General features: G+C 55.7%; 1 protein-coding gene across 1 annotated transcript; it reads left to right on the top strand.

Moving 5' to 3' along the window:
• The first annotated feature begins 1,161 nt into the window (after nt 1–1,161).
• NAAA (N-acylethanolamine acid amidase) lies at nt 1,162–18,598 on the top strand. The gene is made up of 11 exons (XM_029073289.2): nt 1,162–1,374; nt 3,289–3,453; nt 8,644–8,770; nt 11,246–11,336; nt 13,258–13,334; nt 14,588–14,760; nt 15,996–16,058; nt 16,502–16,568; nt 17,227–17,255; nt 18,178–18,258; nt 18,583–18,598. The coding sequence occupies exons 1-10, from the start codon at nt 1,175–1,177 to the stop codon at nt 18,251–18,253; spliced, it is 1,068 nt and encodes a 355-aa protein (XP_028929122.1). The 5' UTR covers nt 1,162–1,174; the 3' UTR covers nt 18,254–18,258; nt 18,583–18,598.
• Nucleotides 18,599–21,529: the final 2,931 nt, after the last annotated feature.

Raw genomic sequence — 21,529 nt, 5'->3', positions numbered from 1 at the left:
GGCTCCCGGTCTTCATCCCCATTTTCCAGATGAGGGGACTGAGGCCCAGAGAAGTGAAGGGACCCGCTCACAGTCACACGGCTGGCAAGCGGCGGAGTTGGGATTCGAACTCGTGACCTCTGACTCCCAAGCCCGGCTGTTTCCACTGAGCCAGGATGCTTTCCTCTGTTGCCGAACTGCGCTTAGCACAGCGCTCTGCACACGGGGGAGGCGGGGGCCGCTTAGGCTCGTGTCCTGAAGGGGGCGTGGTCGGGGGAGGAGCGGCGACTGCCGATTGGGGGATGCGGCCCGGGGGGCGTGGCCTGGGAGGGATCGGCGAGCGCTGATTGGGCGGGGGCCGTAGGGGCCAGGGTGGGCGGCTGCTGATTGGGCGGGATAGGCGAGCGCTGATTGGGGGCGGAGGGGGCGAGTTCGAAGGAGGAGCCAGAAGGGGGCGTGGGCGGGACAGGGCGGGCGGCTGCCGATTGGGGACGCGTCCCGGGGGGCGTGTCCTGGGGGAGATCGGCGAGTGTTGATTGGGCGGGGGCCGTAGGGGGCGGGTCCAGGATGGGCGGCCGCCGATTGGGGGGCGCGGCTCGGGGGGCGGGTCCCGGGCGGGATCGGCGAGCGCTGATTGGGCGGGGGGCGTAGGGGGCGTGTCTCGGGGCGGAGCCCGAAGGGGGCGTGGTCGGGCCAGGGCGGGCGGCCGCCGATTGGGGGGCGCGGCCCGGGGGGCGGGTCCCGGGCGGGATCGGCGAGCGCTGATTGGGCGGGGGGCGTAGGGGGCGTGTCTCGGGGCGGAGCCCGAAGGGGGCGTGGTCGGGCCAGGGCGGGCGGCCGCCGATTGGGGGGCGCGGCCCGGGGGGCGGGTCCCGGGCGGGATCGGCGAGCGCTGATTGGGCGGGGGGCGTAGGGGGCGTGTCTCGGGGCGGAGCCCGAAGGGGGCGTGGTCTGGCCAGGGCGGGCGGCCGCCGATTGGGGGGCGCGGCCCGGGGGGCGGGTCCCGGGCGGGATCGGCGAGCGCTGATTGGGCGGGGGGCGTAGGGGGCGTGTCTAGGGGCGGAGCCCGAAGGGGGCGTGGTCGGGCCAGGGCGGGCGGCCGCCGATTGGGGGGCGCGGCCCGGGGGGCGGGTCCCGGGCGGGATCGGCGAGCGCTGATTGGGCGCGGGGGCGGTCAGTCGGTGGTGGGGCGGCCATGGGGCGGCCGGCGCTGCTCCTGCTCCTGCTGCTGCTGCTGCCGCCGGTGCTGCGGGCGGCCCTCCCGGGCCCGGGCCCGGATCCCGTCCCGCCCCGCTTCTCCGTGGAGCTGGACGCCGCCCCGGAGCTGCGCTGGCTGCCCGTGCTCAGGGCCTTCGACCCCGACTTCCTCCGAGCCGCCCTCCGACAAGTCTTCCGGTGACCCGCGCCGGGGAGGGACCGGGGACCGGGGACGGACGGACGGACGGACGGACGTGAGGCCGGTGCTGCTATTGGCTAAGCGCCTCCGCGGCGCCCAGCACCCTGCGCTAAGCGCCCTCCCCCCCACCCGGGCAAGCGACGCGCCCAGGGTCGGCGGGATTGGAACCCACGGCCCACCGCTTCCTCGGGCCCGGGCTGGCGCCGCCGGAGGCCGAGGGGGAAGAGACGGAGATGGAAGAGGGAGATGCCGAGATGGAGCGAGAGAGGAGGGGAGAGATGGAGACACAGAGATGGAGGGAGGAGAGGAAGAGGGAAATGGAGAGACAGAGACGGAGAGAAAGAGGGAGAGGAAGAAAGAGAGCGGGGTTGGGGGGGGTGGGGGGAGGGAGATAAAGAGATGGGGAGACAGAGATGGAGGGGGGAGGGAGGGGGGAAAAAGAGAGAGAGATGGAGGGAGGAGAGGGGAAGAGACAGAGAGATGGGGAGGAAGAGGGAAATGGAGAGACAGAGATGGAGAGAAAGAGGAAGAAAGATGGAGAGACGGAGGGAGAGGAAGAAAAAGAGATGGTGGGTGGGGGGAGAGACAGAGATGGAGGAGGGATGGGGGAAGGGAGATAGACAGAGAGAGAGAGAGAGATGGAGGGGGGAGAGAGAGGGAAAGAGAAAGAAGGGGGGAAAGAGAAAGAGAGAGGAAGAGAGAGATGGAGAGACAGAGATGGAGAGAAAGAGGAAGAAAGATGGAGAGACGGAGGGAGAGGAAGAAAGAGATGGTTTGGGGGGGAGAGACAGAGATGGAGGAGGGACGGGGAAGGGAGATAGATGGAGAGAGATTCATTCATTCAATAGTATTTCTTGAGCGCTCACTATGTGCAGAGCACTGGACTAAGCGCTTGGAATGGACAAGTCGGCAACAGCGAGAGACGGTCCCTGCCCTTTGACGGGCGCACGGTCTAATCGGGGAGGAGAGAGGGGAAGAGACAGAGAGATGGGGAGGAAGAGAGAGATGGAGAGACGGAGGGGGGGGAAGAGATGGAAGGAGAAAGAAGGGGGAGAAAGAGAGAGATGGAGGGAGGGGAAGAGAGAAATGGAGGGACAGAGAGAGAGACAGAGGTGGAGAGACAGAGAGGAAGAAAGAGATGGAGAGACAGAGATGGAGGGGGCGAGAGGAAGAAGGGGGGACAAAAGAGAGAGGTGGAGGGGTCAGAGAGGGAGAGATGGAGGGGGAAGAGAGAGGGAGAGAGAAAGAAGGGGGGAGAAGGAGAGATGGAGAGACAGAGATGGGAAGAGAGAGGTGGAGAGACAGACAGAGGAAGAAACGGGTGGAGAGACAGAGAGAGAAACAGAGGGGAAGAGACAGAGATGGGAAGAGAGAGATGGAGAGACAGACGGAGGAAGAGACGGAGATGGAGAGACAGAGGGGAAGAGACAGAGATGGAGGGGGAGAGAGGGGAAGAGAGAAAGAAAGGGGGAGAAAGGAAGAGAGAGGTGGAGAGACAGAGATGCAGGGAGGAGAGATGGAGTGAGGGGGAGAGAGAGAAGGAGGGGAGAAAGAGAGAGACAGAGAGGGGGAAGAGACAGAGACGGAGGGGGGAAGAGGAAGAGAGAGATGCGGAGAGAGAGAGAAAGTGATTGATTGTTGGTGCTGGGGCGGGCAGGCAGGCGGGCACCGGGGGCATGGGATGAGAGGTGTCGTCCTCAGACCGGCCGGGGGCCAGGACGTCTCCGATGCCCGGCCCGGCCCCGCCAGGGGCAGGGGCAGGGGCAGGGGCAGGGGCAGCCCGTCGTCCCTCCCCCGGGACACCGGGCGCCGGGGGCGGTGGGGCGACGGTCCCCGGGACCCCGGCCGGGGCGGCCCCCTCCGACCCCCCCCCCCCGCCCCCCCGCCCCTCACCCCGGGGTTTTCCCTTTCAGGGAGCGAGTTCCTAAATGGGTGCACGTGACCCTGGGCCTGGTGGTGACCGAGCTGGAGGGATTCCTGCCCCAGCCCTTCCTCGGGGAGATCCGGGGCATGAGCGAGGTCCTGGGGATCCGCCTCAGCGACGGCATCCTCCTCAACCTGGCCTACGAGTACAGCGCGTGAGTGCCCGCGCCCTCCCTCGCCCACCGCCCTCCTCCGCTCCGCTCCCCCGGGGGACGGCGAGGAGAAGATCACGGCAACCGTGAGGCCCTTACTAGGGGCCGGGCTCTCCGCTGAGCGCCGGGGCGGAGACGGGAAAATCGCGCACGGTCCCTGCCCCGCCTGGGGCGCACGGCCTCCGTCCCCCATCTCCCGGATGAGGGAACTGAGGCCCGCTGGAGTGATTTGCCCCGGGTCCCGCAAAAGGCGAGTGGCGGAGCCGGGGTCGGAACCCGCCACCTTCCGAGTCCCCGGCCCGTTCTCTGGCCGCTGCGCCGTAGTTTCTCCCCGGCGGGAATGACGACGGCCGTGGGATTTGTTGAGCGCTTCCTGTGCGCCCGGCTCCGTACTGAGCACCGAGGTGGATACGGGCAAATTGGTCCGGAAGCGCTTAGTACGGTGCTTTGCACAGAGTGGGTGCTCGATAAATACGACGGAATGAATGAATGACACAGTCCCTGACCCTCAAGGGGCTCCGCATTTTGCAGATGAGGGAACTGAGGGCCAGAGAAGCCAAGTGACTCGCCCAGGGTCACCCGGCGGACAAGTGGCGGAGCCGGGATCAGAACCCAGGGCCTTCCGACTCCCAGGCCCCGTGGCCTCGTGCCCTTTCCACTGGGCCACTCTGCTTCCCGCTCATCATCGGGGTGATATTCAAGAGCTTACTGAGCACTTCCTATGCGCACATCATTCATTCAGTCGTATTTATTGAGCGCTTACCGTGTGCAGAGCACTCTGCTGAGCACTTGGGAAAGTCCAGTACAACAGAATTGGCAGACACGTTCCCTGACCACAGTGAATTTACAGTCACCCAGTTGGACTCTAAATGGGAGGGAAGAGGATTTAATTTTCATTTTACAAGATGAGGTAACGGAGGTACGGAGAAGTGAAGTGACTCGCCCAAGGTCCACCGAGCAAGCAGACGACAGAGCTGGGATTAGAACCCAGATCCTCTGGCTCCCAGGCCCGTGCCCTTTCCGCTACGGTCCAGAGACGGTTTTTACCATCACCCTGCTGACTCTTAGGTGTCTTCTTCGTGGAGAGAGCCCGGGTTTGGGAGTCAGAGGACGGGAGTTCTAATCCCGCTCCGCCGCTTGTCTGCTGTGGGACCTGGGGTGAGCCACTTCACTTTTGTCACCTCGTCTGTAAAACGGGAATTAAAAGTGTGAGCCCCACGTGGGACGACCTGATTACCCTGTATCTACCGCAGCGCTTAAAACAGTGCTTGGCACGTAGTAAGTGCTTATCGCGTACCATAATTGTTCTTCTTCTTTAACAGGAGATCTCTGGGCCTCAGTTTGCTCCTCTGTACAACGGGGAAAGCATCGGTTATATGGGCACCCTCTGTGACACCTGGACTCTGTCTGATCTCATAACGTTTTTTCTCTTTTTAATGGCATTTGCTAAGCCCTCACTGTGTGCCAGCCACTATATCAAGTGCTGATAATATTCAGTCAGTCGTATTTATTGAGCGCTTACTACGTGCAGAGCACTGTACTAAGCGCTTGGAATGTACGGTTCGGCAACAGATAGAGAAAATCCCTGCCCGACGACGGGCTCCTAATCTAAACAGGGGTGACGGACAACTAATCAAAACGGGACGGGCGGTCTGACGTCAGTATCATCGAGCTCGATGGAATCATAGAGATAAACGTATCATTAACAAAATAAACTGGGTGATAATATATACAAATATGTCCGAGTGCTGTGGGGAGGGGAAGGGGGAAGAGCAGAGGGAGGGAGAAGGGGGAATGGGGAGGGGAGGAGGAGCAGAGGGAAAGGGAGGGGTCAGTCTGGGAAGGCCTCCTGGAGGAGGGGAGCTCTCAGGAGGGCTTTGAAGAGGGGAAGAGAGTGAGTTTGGCGGAGGGGAGGAGGGAGGGCGTCCCGGGACGGCGGGAGGACGCGGGAACGAATGAGTTCACCGAGGGAGCGAGTGTAGATGGAGAACGGAAGAGGGCCGAGAACTGACCCTGGAGGAACCCCAACAGTTAGAGGATGGGAGGGGGAGGAGGCGCCCGCGAAGGAGACCGAGAACGACCGGCCGGAGAGATGAGAGGAGAACCGGGAGAGGACGGAGCCCGTGAAGCCGAGGTGGGATAAAGGGTGGAGGAGAAGGGGGTGGTCGACAGTGTCAAAGGCAGCTGAGGGGTCGAGGGGGATTAAGATAGAGTAGGAATAGTAATAATAACGTGGGTATTTATTAAGCGCTCACTATGTGCCGACCACCGTTCTAAGCGCTGGAGGTAGATATAAGATAATTGCATTGGACGCTGTCCCTGTCCTATATGGGCATCCCAGTCTAAATCCCCACTTTACAGAAGGGGCTGATTTAGGCCTAGAGAAGCGACTTGCCCGAGGTCACACAGCAGACCAGCGGCGGAGCTGGGATTAGAACTAGGTCTTCCGATTCCCGGGCCCTGCCTCTTTCCAGTAGGCCGTGCCGCTTTTCAACCCTGTATCTACTTCAGGGCTTAACAGATGCCATCGTTATCATTACTAGGTCTGTCGGAGAGGACCCGTTCTTTTGAAGGCTGTATCGACGGTTAACCCCGGTGCCCCGCGCCTTTCCCAGCTAAAGGGGATGTTAAGTTATCATCAGTAATGGGTCACACCTCTTTTTCGGCCCCAGGGTTTAAAATTCAGAAGTTGTTTTCCTCGGTTCCAAAGAGGAAGACTCATCTTCCAGAGGCAAAGCTCTTAATCGAGAGGATGAATAGAGCTTCGGGGACGGGAGGTTGTATTTGTTCACGTTGAAGAGCTCTGGTTCAGGTGAAAGACTTAGCAGATCCTCATTATTCTGTAAAGGTAAAGTGAGTCGGGAAGTAGGGACCAGAGCAGGTCAGACCGAATCTGTCGGTTTTGGCTGCTCTTCTCGTCCGCAGAGCCGGTTTGCGATCTACATGATGTTTTTCCTAGCCCTGCGCTTTGGAAACTTGCTGTCTGATTTAGCGCCTGCCCTTTATGCCTCTAAGGGTTTCTAGGTCTAAGAGGGCGTCCCCGATTTAAGGCCTCTTCTCTCCAGCACCCTCCCCCCTCTCCGTCGTCTGCGCACTTGGAACGGTGACCTTTGGTCGTATTTTTAATCCACCCCAGCCTTTCCCCTCCATCGTCTGCGCATTTGGAACGGTGACCTTTGGTCATTTTTTTAATCCGCCCCACCCTCAACCCCCCCTCCCCCCGCCTTTCCGTACAGATCTTTAAATCATATATTCTATTTTCTATTTCTATCATTAATAACGATAGTAACGGTAATGATGATTGTGGTATTTGTTAAGCGCTCACTATGTGCCGAGCGCTGGGTTGGGCACGGTCCCCGTCCCACGTGGGGCTCCCAGTCTTCATCCCCATTAGACAGATGAGGGAACTGGGGCTCAGAGAAGCGAAGTGACTTGCCCAAAGTCCCACAGCCGACAGGTGGCGGAGCCGGGATTAGAACCCGTAACCTTCCGACCTCCAGGCCCGGGCTGTCTCCCCTGTGCCGTGCCTCTTCTCTTTCTCTGTCTCTCCCTCCAGACTGTGAGTTCCTGGTGGGCAGGGAACTTGTCTGCCAATTCTGTGGTACTGTCCTCTCCCAAGCGCCGTAGTAAGGTGCTCTGCACAGAGTAGGCACCCAATAAATACAGTTGATGACGATGGGCTTCAAAGCCCTACTGAAAGCTCACCTCCTCCAGGAGGCCTTCCCAGACCCATCCCCCCTTTTCCTCCGCTCCTCCTCCCCTCCCCGTCGCCCCCGCGCCCTCCCTCTGCTCCGCCTCCCTCCCCGCCCCACAGCGCTTGCGTATATAGGTACGTATTTATTATTCTATTTTATTAATGATGTGTATGTATCTATAATTCTGTTTATATTGATGCCTGTTTACTTGTTTTGATGTGTGTCTCCCCCCTTCTAGACCGTGAGCCCGTTGTTGGCTAGGGATCGTCTCTGTCTGTGGCCGATTTGTGCTTTCCAAGCGCTTAGTACAGTGCTCGGCACACAGTAAGCGCTCAATGAATACGGTTGAATGAATGAATGAATGGTGATGATGTCAGTGACGCGGCTGGAGCCGGCCCATTTCATTTCAGCGTTCGGATATTTTATCTCCATTTCATGTTTATTTTATTCTTTTATTTAATCGTATCTGTTGAGCACTTACTGTGTTTTTTTCCCACCAGGCCACCCTGCCTTTCAGTGTGTCTATCTCTACCCTTATTGCCGTTCACATTCTGTGTGACCTTGGGCAAGCCACTTTACTTCTCTGTGCCTCAGTTCCCTCGTCTGCAAAATGGGGATTCCATACTGTTCTCTCTCTTACTTGGACTGTAAGCCCCATTAGTGGAACAAGAACAGTACCTGACCTGATTATTTTGTATAATAATAGTAATAATAATGGTATCTGTTAAGCGCTCACTATGTGCCAAGCACTGTACTAAGCATCGGGGGAGATACGAGATAATCAGATTGTTCCACGTGGGGCTCACAGTCTTCATCCCCATTTTACGGATGAGGGCGCCCAGGCCCAGAGAAGTGCCCAAAGTCACACAGCAGACAAGCGGCGGAGCCGGGATTAGAACCCACGCCCTTCGGCTTGCGAGCCCCGTGCTCTTTCCACTGAGCCACGTTGATTCTCCCCAGTGCTTTGTACAGTGTTTGACCCCTGGTCCACACTTAACTACCACGAGGATCGCTCTAATAAATTCGTAAGACCGCAGGGCTGGACTTCTTCCCGTATCGGCTGTCTCTGTCGTACTTTCCCATGTGCTCCCCCTTTCAATGATAACGTTGGTATCTGTTAAGCGCTTACTATGTGCCGAGCACCGTTCTAAGCGCTGGGGTAGACACAGGGGAATCGGGTCGTCCCACGGGGGGCTCACAGTCTTCATCCCCGTTTTACAGATGAGGTCACTGAGGCACCGAGAAGTTAAGTGACTCGCCCAAAGTCACACAGCTGACAAGTGGTAGAGCCGGGGTTCGAACCCATGACCGGGAGCCCGTCGTTGGGCGGGGGTGGTCTCTGTCTGTTGCCCAATTGTCCATTCCAAGCGCTTAGTCACAGTAAGCGCTCAATAAATACGATTGAATGAAGGAATACAGGGCTCTTGCGCACAGTAAGCCCCGAATGAACTCTTTGGATTGTCCTTTTTCTGCCCACCTCATCTTTGCATCCTCCCAGCTTCTGCACCAGCATCCTCACCCAGGATTCCAAAGGCCACATTTTCCACGGCCGGAATTTGGACTACGCCTTCGGAGACATTTTGCGCAAGATCGTTATCGACGTGCAGTTCACGAGGGCCGGCAAGGTACGGGTTCGGGGGGACGCGGCGGGCCGGACTCCAGGCTGCGTCCGAGAGGGGAGCGCGGCGGCCCGCTCTGGGACGGGACGGACGCGGGGCAGTTGCCTGGGGGCGGGCCGCGAGGGGACACAAAGCCCCCCACAAGTCGGAGGGCGGTTACGGAGGGACATCTCCTGAGGCGGAGCCGTGAGGGGACAGGCGAGGAAGTCACCCGGGCCCTGTACGTGGAACGGTTCGGACCCGGCTGTAGGATGGTTAGCGTGAGGTGGGGGGTTCAAGCTCCAACGAGGCTCTCTAAAGCCTCTCCCCTTCCCTGAGATATTTTTTCCAAATGATATTTAAGCGCTTGCTATGTGCCAGGCGCTGGTCTAAGCCCTGGGGTCGATACCAGGTGATCGGGTTGTCCCCCGTGCGGTTCACGGTCTTGAATCCCCATTTCCCAGATGAGGTCACTGAGGCGCAGAGAAGTGAAGTGACTCGCCCGAGGTCACAGAGCCGACACGCGGCGGAGCCGGGATTAGAACCCGCCACCTCTGACTCCCAGGTCCGGGTTCTTTCCCCTGAGCCAAGCTGCTTTTCAGCAACCGGACTGAGCCGATGGGAGAATACAATACCACCGACAGACACGTTCCCTGCCCACAGCGAGCACTGGACACCGGAGAAGCAGCGCGGCTCAGTGGAAAGAGCCCGGGCTTGGGAGTCAGGGGTCATGAGTTCGAATCCCAGCTCTGCCACTTGTCAGCTGTGGGACTGTGGGCGAGTCACTTCACTTCTCTGGGCCTCAGTTCCCTCATCTGTCAAATGGGGATGAAGACCGCGGCGAGCCCCACGTGGGACGGCCTGATGCCCCTGTGTCTACCCCAGCGCTTAGAACAGTGCTCGGCACATGGTAGGCGCTTAACAAATACCAACATTATTAATCCCCCATTTTACAGATCAGGGAACCGAGTTACAGAGAAGTGCAGCGACTTGCCCCGGGTCCCCCGGGCAGACAGATGGAGGAGCCAGAATTAGAACCCAGCCCTAGGCCTGGGATCTTTCCACTGGACCACCCTGCTTCTCGGCTGACAGGGTCAACCCTTTAGCCTGTCCAGTCTAGGAGGTTCAGATTACCGATTTCCTCCAGCAAGCGGAACCCGCTCCCTGCCCTGCCCCCCGCCTCGGTCCATCTGTCTAAAACACCTCAGGGGAGAGCTGAAAACCCCCAAATAAGGGCGCCCTGAATATCGCGTCAACCCCCTTGCTGACCTCCCTGCCTCCTGTCTCTCCCCGCTCCAGGCCTTACTTCACTCTTCTGCCCGCCTCGTCTTCTCAAAAGCCATTCAGTCCCCGTCTCCCCCCTCCTCAGGAACCTCCAGGGGTTGCCCATCCACCTCCGCGTCAAACGGAGACTCCTCACCCTCCGCTTTAAAGCGCTCGATCGCCTTCCCCCGGCCCCCTCATTTAGTCGCCGTTGTTTTTACGAGCTGTTCTTCCCCCCCGACTCTATTTATCGCCGTCGTTCTCGTCCGTCCGTCTCCCCCGATCAGACCGGGAGCCCGTCAGACGGCGGGGACCGTCTCTATCTGTTGCCGACCTGTCCGTTCCAAGCGCTCAGTACAGTGCTGTGCACATAGTAAGCGCTCGACAAATACCGTTGAATGAATGAATGAACGCTGTCCTCCTACCACAGCCCGGCCCGCCCACTTCGCTCCGCTAACGCCAACCTACTCACCGTCCGTCAGTCTCGTCTCCCCGTCGACCCCGTCCTACCTCTGACCTGGAATGCCCCCCCCCCGATCCCTCCGCAGCTGATGGACGATCCCTCTCCTCACCTTCGAAGCCTTATCGAAGGCCCATCTCCTCCAAGAGGCCTTCCCTGACTAAGCCCTCCTTTCCCCTCCTCCCTCTCCCTTCTGTGTCCCCCTTACTTTACCCCTTATTCCCCCATCCTCACCTCCACAGCACTCATGTCCGTACCTCTAGTCTATTTTAATATCGCTCGTACTTATCGAGCACCTACTACGTCCAGGGCACTGTACTAAACACTTGGGGGAGTACAGTAAGCGTGTTCTCTGCCCGCAAGGAACTTCGAGTCTACAGGGGAAGCCAGACATAAACATCAGTTGCGGAAAAAGGAAGTAGTAGAGCGTGAGGAAATTTTCACAAGCGGTGCGAGGCTGGGGTCTCGGAGTGCTTAAGGAAGAAAAGGCAGAACTCTTGGCGCCTCAAACTGTGACATCCTCTTTCTAGTCCCGCGTCCCCTTTTGACTTTCTAGTCTCTGAAACGCAGACTCGCAAGCGGGGCTAGTTAGCATCGTCTTGTAAACCCACAAAATCTACAGAATCGTAAGCCTACAGAATTAAAAACGGACAGTTCTGAGTGCGTATCCCCACTGGGAGGAAGCTCACGTTAAACGAGGATTGAGATCGAGAAGGACGCCGTAAAATGTACGTGGGCGTGATATGACTGTGATCGAAGCACTCCTCTTTGGATTCCAGGTTGCGTACACCGGGACTACGTTCGTGGGCTACGTGGGTCTGTGGACCGGGCAGAGTCCGTACAGGTTTACGGTTTCCGCCGACGAACGAGGTAAACGAACGAACTTCAAGGATCTTAAGACCTGGGATTCCACTAGGTTGACCCTGTTTGATTGTGAAAATCTTCACGGTGAAGAAGCAGCGTGGCTCAGTTGAAAGAACCCGGCCTTGGGAGTCAGAGATCATGAGTTCGAATCCCGGCTCTGCCACTTGTCAGCTGTGGGACTGTGGCAGAAGTCACTTCTCTGTGCCTCAGTGACCTCCTCTGTAAAATGGGGATTAAGACTGTGAGCCTCCCGTGGGACAACTTGCTGACGCTGTATCTACCCCAGCGCTTAGAACAGTGCTCTGCACATAGTAAGCGCTTAACAAATACCAACATTATTATTATTGTATAATAAACCAGGACTGAGCCTGGTTTCCTGATCTTTGGTTTGGAGTTGAGATTTATAAACACTGTCAGGGTGTGACTACCCGCTCACTGCCCCTGGCGCTGTGAGAAAATTTCAGGGTGATCGTTGGAGTCGTAGAAATAGTAGCTATGATGTTATAATATCACTGACCGCTGAGGATAATGCCTGGCACATAGTAAGCGCTTAACGAATACCATCATTATTATTATCATTAGTTACATCAGTAAGAATAATGACATTTGCGGTATTTAAGCGCTTACTATGTGCTAAGCACTAGGGAAGATAGAAGATAATCAGACCGGGCACAGTCCCTGGCCCACACAGGGCTTACAGTCTAAGCGAGCCCCTTGTTGGGCAGGGATTGTCTCTATCTGCACTTTCCAAGCGCTTAGTACAGTGCTCTTCACATAGTGAGCGCTCAATAAATAGGATTGAATGAATAAGGAGGAGGGGGGAAGAGGTATCGGATCCCCATTTTACAGACGAGGGACCTGAGGCCCGGAGAAGTGAAGTGACTTGCTCAAGGTCACACAGCAGAAGAGTGGCGGGGCTGGATTAGAACCCAGGTCCTTCTGACTTCCAGGCTCGTGCGCTGGTTTAACGCAATACACTACACTAAAGGCGACAGAATTGATGGCGGTTCCCTGAGCACGAACTGTTTATAGCAGGGGAGACAGACAGACTTAGACTGTGAGGCCCATGTGGGCCTAACGCTATCCGACCTGATTAATTTCTATCTCCCCCAGTGCTTAGCGCACAGAAAACAAATACCATAAAAAAATTACCAAGAGTAGATTCAGAATAAATCACCGGATTCTGGCCCGACGTCGTGGCCCATTTTAATCTGTCTCCGACAGGTGTTAGGAAGAGTAGAGCAGAATTTATAGAATTAGAAATGACGGGGAGTAAAACAGTGTTTTTTCCCTGCTGAGCTGTCTGTTTTAACTGAAATCGCCGTAGTGCGGGGAAATGACAAATCGCTCCCGGCGATCGGGTGTTTTTTCTTGCCCAATGGAAATAATGGGGAAGTGGGGAAATTACCCAACAAGCAGACGGGCTCTTAGCTGATGATGATTGGAGAAGAGAATTCATTCTTTCTCTCGTATTTACCGAGCGCTCACTGTGTGCAGAGCACTGTACTGAGCGCTCGGGAGAGTCCAGTACAACAATAAACAGACACTTTCCCTGCCCACAACAAGTTTACAGTCTTGAGGGGGGAGACGGACATTCATCTAAATAAATAACGTACAGATATGGGCGTAAGTGGGGTGGGGCTGGGAGGGGGGGGATGAATAAAGGGAACAAGTCGGGGACGCAGAAAGGAGGGGGAAAAGAGGAAATGAGGGCTTAGTCGGGGAAGGCCTCTTGGAGGAGATGGGCTTTCGATAAGGCTTTGAAGCGGGAGAGGGGGATTGTGTGTGGGATTTGAGGAGGGAAGGCGTTCCGTGTTTTTCACCTTTTGAGCAGGAGAAAGCGTCAGGACTGCAGTTCTGTCCGGGGGGACGGCCCCGGGAGTTTTCCTTTCTGGCTAATGCTCCTTTCCCTCTCCCGACTTTGTAGATAAAGGATGGTGGTGGGAAAACGCGATCGCTGCTCTCCTGCAGAGGAATTCTCCGGTCAGCTGGCTTATCAGGAACGTAAGTGTGTTTGTCACTGGGTCATCGAATCTGCAGGTCTGGAGCTCGAGCCTGGTGGATCCCAGGCACCTGGAGAAGAGTCTGGGTTGGCTGTTTTTGTCCCCCCCCCCTTGTCCAATGAGTCGGATTTGTCGAGCGCTTACTGTGTGCAGAGCACTGTACTAAGCGCTTGGGAGAGTACACTACAACGGACGCCATGATCCTGTTGGGAGAGGAAGAAGGGTGGCCGAGGCCTTCTTACCGATAAGCCTTCGGGCCAGTTGGCGCCTCTGTCCCAGCCAAGGAGAAACTCACTGAACCGTGACCACGGCACTCGGTGGGGAAGCAACGTGGCCTAGCGGATCGAGCCCGGGCCTGGGAGTCAGAAGGACCTGGGTTCTGATCCCGGCTCTGCCGCTTCTCTGCTGTGTGACTTGGGGCACTTCACTTCTGTGTCCCTCAGTTCCCTCGTGTGTCAAATGGGATGAAGACTGTGAGCCCCCTGTGAGACAAGGACTGTATCCCCCCCTCCCCCCCCGATTAGCTTGTATCTACCCCGCTGCTTGGAATAGTGTTTAACACGTAGTAAGCGCTTAGCAAATACCCTCAAAAAAAAGAGAAACTCACGGAACGGTCACCACCGGAACTCGGGGATCGATTGTGGTGGCCGACGGGAGGATATTTTGGCATGTTTTAAAATCCCTCTCCCGCTTGGTTCCGCCTTGAGGCAGCCAAGGAAACTTTGGGATCCGTCAGTGAATCAGTGGTATTTACTGAGCGCTTGCTATGTGCAGAGCACTGTAGTAAGCACCTGGGAGAGTACAATACAACAGAGGTAGCAGACACTGCGTTACGTTGTTACAGCGTAAATAATAATGCTATCTGTTAAGCTCTTACTCTGCGCCAAGCACTGTTCCAAGCGCTGGGGTAGATACAGAGTAAGCGGGTCGACCCACACGGGGCTCACAGCCGTAATCCCCATTTTACAGCTGAGGTAACCGAGGCCCAGAGAAACGAAGCGGCTCGTCCGAGGTCGCCCAGCAGACAGGTGGCGGAGCCGGGATTAGAACCCACGTCCTCCGTCTCCCAACCCCGGGCTCTTTCCACTGAGCCACGCCACTCTCCCAAGCGCTCAGGACAGCGCTGCTCACACGGTGAGCGCTCTCCGAATCCCGACGGACACGTGCCCCGCCCCGCGACGGGCTCGCGGTCGAGCGGTCCACCCTCCCCGCGGCGGCGCCGAGTGACGCCCCCGTGCTTGTCTTTGCGGCTAGACCCTGAGCGAAGCGAAGGACTTCGAAGCGGCCGTGCTCATGCTGGCCAAGACCCCCATCATCGCCGACACCTACTACATCGTCGGAGGGGTGGCTCCCAAGGAGGGCGTGGTCATCACTAGGAACAGAGGTGGCCCGGCGGACATCTGGCCTCTCGACCCCTTAAACGGAGAGTAAGTGGAAATGGGCTCCGGCCGTCGGGCGAGCCGTTCCCGAGCCAGGGATCGGGGCGGCGTGGCGGAGTGGATGGAGCCCTCCTCCCAGGCCGTGGGTTCTAATCCCCGCTTCGCCCGCTGTGTGACCCGGGGCCGGTCACTTGGCTTCTCTGGAAAACGGGGATGGAGACGTTGAGCCTCACCTGGGGCGGGGACTGTGTCCAACCCCATTAGTTTGTATCCACCCCGGCGCTCAGTACGGTGCCTGGCACACAGTCAGTGCTTAACAAATACCGTCGTTATTAATTATTATTATCTGGGGTGCGAGAAGTTTTTGGAGGGGCAGCGTGGCCTAGTGGAAAGGGAACAGGCCCGGGAGACAGGAGACCTGGGTTATAATGCCAGCTCTGTCTCTTGCCTGCTGTGTGACCGTGGGCAGGTCATCCAACTATTCTGTGCCTCTGTTTCCTCCTCTGTAAAACGGGGATTATATGTAATAATAACGATGGCATTTGTTAAGCGTTTACTATGTGCCAAGCGCTGTTCTAAGCGCCGGGGGAGATGCAAGGTGATCAGGTTGTCCCACGTGGGGCTCACAGTCCTCATCCCCATTTTCCAGATGAGGTCACTGAGGCACAGAGAAGTGGAGTGACTCGCCCAAAGTCACACGTATATACCTGTTCTTCCTCCCCTCCTATAGACTGTGAGCCCCAGGTGGGACAGGGACTGTGTCCACCTGATTATCTGGTACTTACTCCAGCCCTTAATAGAGAAGCAGAGTGGCTCAGTGGCAAGAGCCCTGGCTTGGGAGTCAGAGGTCGTGGGTTCCAATCCCGGCTCTGCCGCCTGTCTGCTCCGTGACTTTGGACAAGCCACTTCACTTCTCTGGGCCTCGGTTCCCTCGTCTGTCAAACGGGGATGAAGACTGTGAGCCCCAGGTGGGACGACCTGATCACCTTGTATCTACCCCAGCGCTTAGAATGGTGCCTGGCACGTAGAAAGGGCTTAACAGATATCATAATTATTACTATTCTGATTACTCGGTACACAGTAAGTGCTTAATAAAAATTGGAATTATTTTTCTATTACTATTTTTATTATTATCATCCCCGAACATGCCACCTGGGTATCTCCTCTTCCGAATGAGCCCAAATAACAGAGGTTAGCTCCGCCTCCCCTCTCCCTCTCTTTCTCACACACCTCCTTCCCCCCATCCGAGTCTCATATGTCATCTTTTGTGCCCTGGCACGTAGGTGGTACAGGGTCGAGACCAACTACGATCACTGGAAGCCTCCTCCGCGCTCCGATGACCGCAGGTAACCGGGCATGTCGGAGCCGGGCTAGTCTCTCTCTGTTCCTTTATTCCTTTGCTCCCCTGAAACTCCTTCCCGTATCCCTCAGCGGGAAGCAGGGGGACAAGGAGGGGTTCCCCTGGACTGCAAGGCGACCCTCCGTGCCTTGGGTCGCGGGGGCAAAGAAAGGAGTCGGCGGAGGTGGAATTCCTTAGCCTCGGACGAGGGGAGACCCTACCCCGAACCCAGGCTCAGCGGGGGCCTTACGTCAAATCTGCGGCAGATATTTTTCCAACTCCGCATGCCCCTCGGTGCTAAAGGGAACTTTGTTCCCGGGTGGGAGACGGCAACGGGAGGGTCCCTCTCTCCCCCGCGCAGCCTCGGTTCAGGCCTGGTGCTGGTTCGGCTCGGTGTCCGGGGACCGGGAAGTGACTTCCCGTCTAATTTAACGGCCATTTTCGCCACAGGACTCCGGCCATCAAGGCGCTCAACGCGACCGGTCAGGAGCACATCAGTTTGAACACCCTCTTTCAGGTATCTCCCTTTTCATCTTGTGATATCGGCTCTGATTCCTTCGCCGGTTGCCACCGGGCGGACAGCTGCCAGGAATGTCGTCCCGTCTTATGCCGTCGAGTCCTTTCCGACCCATAGCGACACCGCGGACGCGTCTCTTCCCGGAAGGCCCCGCCCTCCGTCTGCGATCGTTCCGGTAGCGGATCCGGAGAGTTTTCTTGATAAAAATCCCGAAGCGGTTTACCGTGGTCGCCTTCCGCGCGGTCAACTCCAGTCTCCGCCCTCGACTCCCGTGCCGCCGTTGCCCGGCACGGGGGAGTTTTGACCCGTAGCCGACGGCCCGCCGCTCGCCAGCCACCGGCCAGGCTAGGAATGACCCGTAGCCGAGACTGGGAGAGGACTGGAAACTAGAGTGAAATGAGAGAGGCGGATTACGGGGCAGGGTGGGGCTTTTTGTCCTAAAATTTCCTGGCCCTTCCACGGGAGATCACACGTCCTGAGCTTGCTGCCGTCCACATCACCCACATCACCCCAGCCATAATGATTATGGTATTTATATAGTATATAGTAAGCGCTTATTATATAGTATTATATAGTAAGCGCTTACTATGTGCCAGCCATGTGAGCGGATGGCTTTTAATCTGCTTGGCTAACCTGATCTCTCCCTTCTTTCACACAGGTGTTGTCAGTGGTCCCGGTAATGAACAAGTAAGCGCCATCCTGAATGAAAATGTGGATTGTGGGTTCGCGTCTCATCTGGGGTGCGCTCACAAGGAGCCGACGGGGGTCGGGGCCTTCTTTGTTTAATTTCCTTCTCCCTCGTCAATTGATCAGTCCCTAGTTTGTATTCATTTATTCATTCAATCGTATTTCCGGAGCGTTTACTGTGTGCAAAGCTCTGCACTAGGCGCTTGGGAGAGTACGACAGAACAGTAAGCAGATACGTTCCCTGCCCGCAACGAGCTTACGGTCTAGACGAGTTCATTCATTCAGCCATGTTTATCGAGGGTTTACTGTGTGCAGAGCACTGTACTCGGCGCTTGGAAAGTACAATTCGGCAACGAATAGAGAAGCAGTGTGGCTCAGTGGAAAGAGCCCTGGCTTGGGAGTCAGAGGTCATGGGTTCGAAGCCCTGCTCTGCCGCTTGTCGGCTGTGTGACTGTGGGCGAGTCACTTCACTTCTCGGTGCCTCAGTTACTTCATCCGGAAAACGGGGATGAAGACGGTGAGCCTCACAAGGGACAGTCTGATGACCCTGTATCTACCCCGGCGCTAAGAACAGTGCTCGGCACACAGTAAGCGCTTAACAAATACCAACGTTATTATTATTAGAGACAATCCCCTGCCCGACAACAGGCTTCCAGTCTAGAAGGGGGGAGACAGACAGTGAAACAAAACAAGTAGGCATCAATAGCATTAATATAAATAAACGGAATTATAGATATATATACACAGCATTAATAAAATAGAATAATAGAGAGAGAGAGAGAGAGGCACAAGTGCTGTGGGGCGGGAAGGGGGGTAGAGAAGAGGGAGGGAGTCGGGGCATTGAGGAGGAGGAAAAAGGGGCTCGGTCGGAGAAGGCCTCCTCATACTATTATATTTTGCGCCTTCTTGTCCTCCTTTGCAGCTACACGATCTACACCACGGTGATGAGTGCCGCCAGCCCGGAGGAATATACCACCAGGATCCGCCCCATCTGGTGAAAGATGTAAGTAAACCAGGGCCAAGAGGTACTTTCCTGGCTTCCTGTCTGGTCTTCTCCTACTCGGGAGAGAGCCAGATATTTCAGACTTATTTAGGGCCACTCGTTCATTCATTCGATCGTATTTAGTGAGTGCTCACTGCGTGCAGAGCACTGGACTGACCACTTGGAAAATACAGTTCGGCAACGGAGAGACAACCCACCCAACAACGGGCTCACTCCTTCCCCGTCACCCAAGTGTCCGCTCTGGGAAATGGGATTCTCTTCCGTTCATCTGCTCGGACTTAGTTTTCTGAAAAAGTAAAATCAATTTTCCTTCCTCCTCCGCAGGCGATTTACGAAAAAATGAAATTCTCCAAGAGCTGCACTGTCACGCGCTGTTAAGGCTTTAAAAATTCTGAACGTCTTCTGCGAGAAGCTGGGGCTCCACCCCCGTGGGGCTTCTCAGCTGGGTTAGGTGGACCGTGGCTAAATGGATCCAGTGAGGTGAACTTGGGGGTCTCTCGTTCCTAGTTAAGTCCCGGGCCTTCCCTGCCTATTTTCTTTTATTCCGCTTGGAATCACCCTGAAAGACAAATGATCTAGATTGTAAACTCCTTGAGGTCAGGGACCCTGGAAGTAGTGTGGCCTAATGGATAGTGGGAGTCAAAAAGACCTGGGTTCTAATCCCGCCTCCGCCACTTGGGCAAGTCACTTTGCTTCTCTGCGCCTCAGTTACCTCATCTACAAAATGGGGATGAAGGCCGTGAGCCCTAGGTGGGACGGAGGCCGTGTCCAATCCGATCCGCTTATAAATACCTCAGAGCTTAGAACAATGCCTGGAACAAACTAAGCGCTAAACAGACCATTAAAAAAAAAAAGTTCTCAGCACAGAGTAAGTGCGCAAAATATAAATAGTTGACCTTCGGATTCAAAGAGGTTTGGATAACCCAATGAAAGCTCGTTGTGGGCAGGGAATGTGTCTGGTTTTTTTTTTTGGTTAAACTGCACTTTCCCAAGCGCTTAGTACAGTGCTTTGCACACAGTAAGCGCTCAGTAAATACGATCGAATTAATGAATGAAAATCTAGAGTCCCAGCCACAGCGTGCCTCGTCGTGAGTGTAAATACTGTTGATGGATAGCAAAAAATCCGAAGGGAAGGATTTCATTCACAGTCTGAACTTGGAGATCTTTTTACCCATTTCTCCAAGTTGGAGAAGAGGTGAAGTTTGCGCATTCTGGCTGAGTAGCGCGTAGGGAAGTTCACCAAAGAAGTAGGTCACATCTAACACGCTAGGAAAATCGAGACTGGACAGAGCCATCGGAGAACGTCGGACAGTCCCCGAAACCTCTATTCATCGTGTTTTCTCCGTAACTGCTTCATCGCTCTTTCGTGAAGTTTTCTTACCTTTTTTTTGCATTTCTGGCACTTTAAAAAATAAATGGCTATTTTCTTACTGCTTCTGAAAAGCAATAGCATGGAAAATAATTTTTGCACTGATCGTGCTTAATGCACAGGGGAACAATGTATGCTATGGTACTGACCAAGACGTGTTAAAACTCTGAATAAAGACGCACGGGGCTATCTCCCGGATGTTGTGCCTTATTTGCTGCTGGGTTTTCTCCAGACGCTTGGCTGCCCCACGGAAAGGGATTCGTTTGGCTCTTGAGGGAGGATTACCACCGGCCTAATGTAAAACCGGGATCAACCCACTTTTCAGGATTTGACTGGGCGCTTCTTCCCCTCGTGTCCTGGATTTTCGGGGCTGGAATGATAATAATCACGGTACTTGTTAAGCGCTTACCGTGTGCCAGGCCCTGTACTAAGCGCTGGGGTGGATGCAAGCCATCTGGGTTGGACACAGTCCCTATCCTACCTGGGTCTCGTAGTCTCAGTCCCCATTTTACAGATGGGGTATTGGAGGCCCAGAGAAGCGAAGTGACTGGCCCAAGGTCACACAGCAGACAAGTGTCAGAGCCAGGGTTAGAACCCACGACCTTCTGACTCTCGGGCCCGGGCTCTTTCCACTACGAAGAGACGTCACCTCCAGGGCCCGTTTTGCCCGGCTTTGATGACGCCCTGGGTAAGGTGTGGATATGCGTGAGAAGCAACATGGCCTGGTGGAAAGAGCAAAGGCCCGGGAGTCAGAGGACCTGGATTCTAATTCCGGCTCTGCCAATCGGTTGCTGTGTGAGCTTGGGCATGTTGCTTAGCTTCCCTGGGCCTCAGTTTTCTCAACTGTAAAAGTGGGGAATTAATTCCTACTCTCTCCTACTTGGACCGTGAGCCCCTGGGTTCATTCATTCATTCAGTTTTATTTATTGAGCGCTTACTGTGTGCAGAGCACTGTACTAGGTGCTTGGAAAGTACAACTCAGCAATAAAGAGAGACAATCCCTGCCCACAGTGGCAGTCTAGAAGGAGACAGACATCAAAACAAGTAAACAGGCATCAATATAAATAAATAGAATTACAGCTGTGTACACATCGAAACAAGTAAACAGGCATTAATATCAATAAATAGATTTATAGATATGTACATATATCCAGAAGTGCTGAGGGGTGGGGTGGGTAGAGCTAAGCGAAGGAGTTGGGGCGACGGATGGGTGGGAAGCTGAGGAAAAGAGGGGCTTAGCCTGGGTGTGACAGGGACCGGCCCAACCTGATAAACGTGTATCTATCCCAGTGCTTAGAACAGAGCTTGACCCAGAGTAAGTGCTTAACAAACACCATAAAAAAAAAAATGCAAAGCGCTGCAGAGGGTGGCAGGGAATGGAGAAACTTCTTTCAGTTCTGCAATGAATGGCAGGATGTGAAAAACCGTATTTGAGGAGAGAGAGGAGGGGGTGGATGTCCCCTCCTCTCCTCTCTCCAAACCAGATCTGTTTTTATCTCAAAAAACCCCTGGCCACACCAAGATGGGGGCTTTAATACCAATAAATCCGTCTCTATTTCCCTGCTCCTTTTTGAAGCAGCCTGCCCTGGGGGAAGAGCAAGGGGTAAGTGGGGGGAGGGAAGGCAACCCATTTCGCTTCTCGGTACCTCCGTTTCCTCATCCGTAAAATGGGGTTAAGACAGCAGCGTGGCCTAGCGGCAAGAACACGGGCCTAGGAGCCGGAGGAGCCGAGTTCTAGTTTCGGCCCCGGTCTGGTTGTGAGACCTTGGACGAGTCACCTCGCCTCTCCCTGCCTCGGTTTCCTCATCTGTAAAAGATGGGGATGAAACCCCACTCCCTACTTAGGCCGTGAACCCCATGTGTTCAACCCAGCACGTAGAACAGGGCTCGACTCGTAGTAAG

This window comes from Ornithorhynchus anatinus, chromosome 10 (genome assembly GCF_004115215.2).
Source record: "Ornithorhynchus anatinus isolate Pmale09 chromosome 10, mOrnAna1.pri.v4, whole genome shotgun sequence".
In the NCBI taxonomy this organism is placed as follows: domain Eukaryota; kingdom Metazoa; phylum Chordata; class Mammalia; order Monotremata; family Ornithorhynchidae; genus Ornithorhynchus; species Ornithorhynchus anatinus.
Note: the sequence above shows the minus strand (reverse complement) of the source record. Positions and strands in the feature narration are given on the sequence as shown.

Excerpts from the sequence above, each read along its gene's own strand:
- NAAA (XM_029073289.2), top strand. The coding sequence starts at position 1,175 with ATGGGGCGGCCGGCGCTGCTCCTGCTCCTGCTGCTGCTGCTGCCGCCG. Across the intron at positions 14,761-15,995 it reads CTCGACCCCTTAAACGGAGA|GTGGTACAGGGTCGAGACCA; the intron begins GTAAGTGGAAAT and ends CCTGGCACGTAG. Across the intron at positions 16,059-16,501 it reads CCGCGCTCCGATGACCGCAG|GACTCCGGCCATCAAGGCGC; the intron begins GTAACCGGGCAT and ends TTTTCGCCACAG.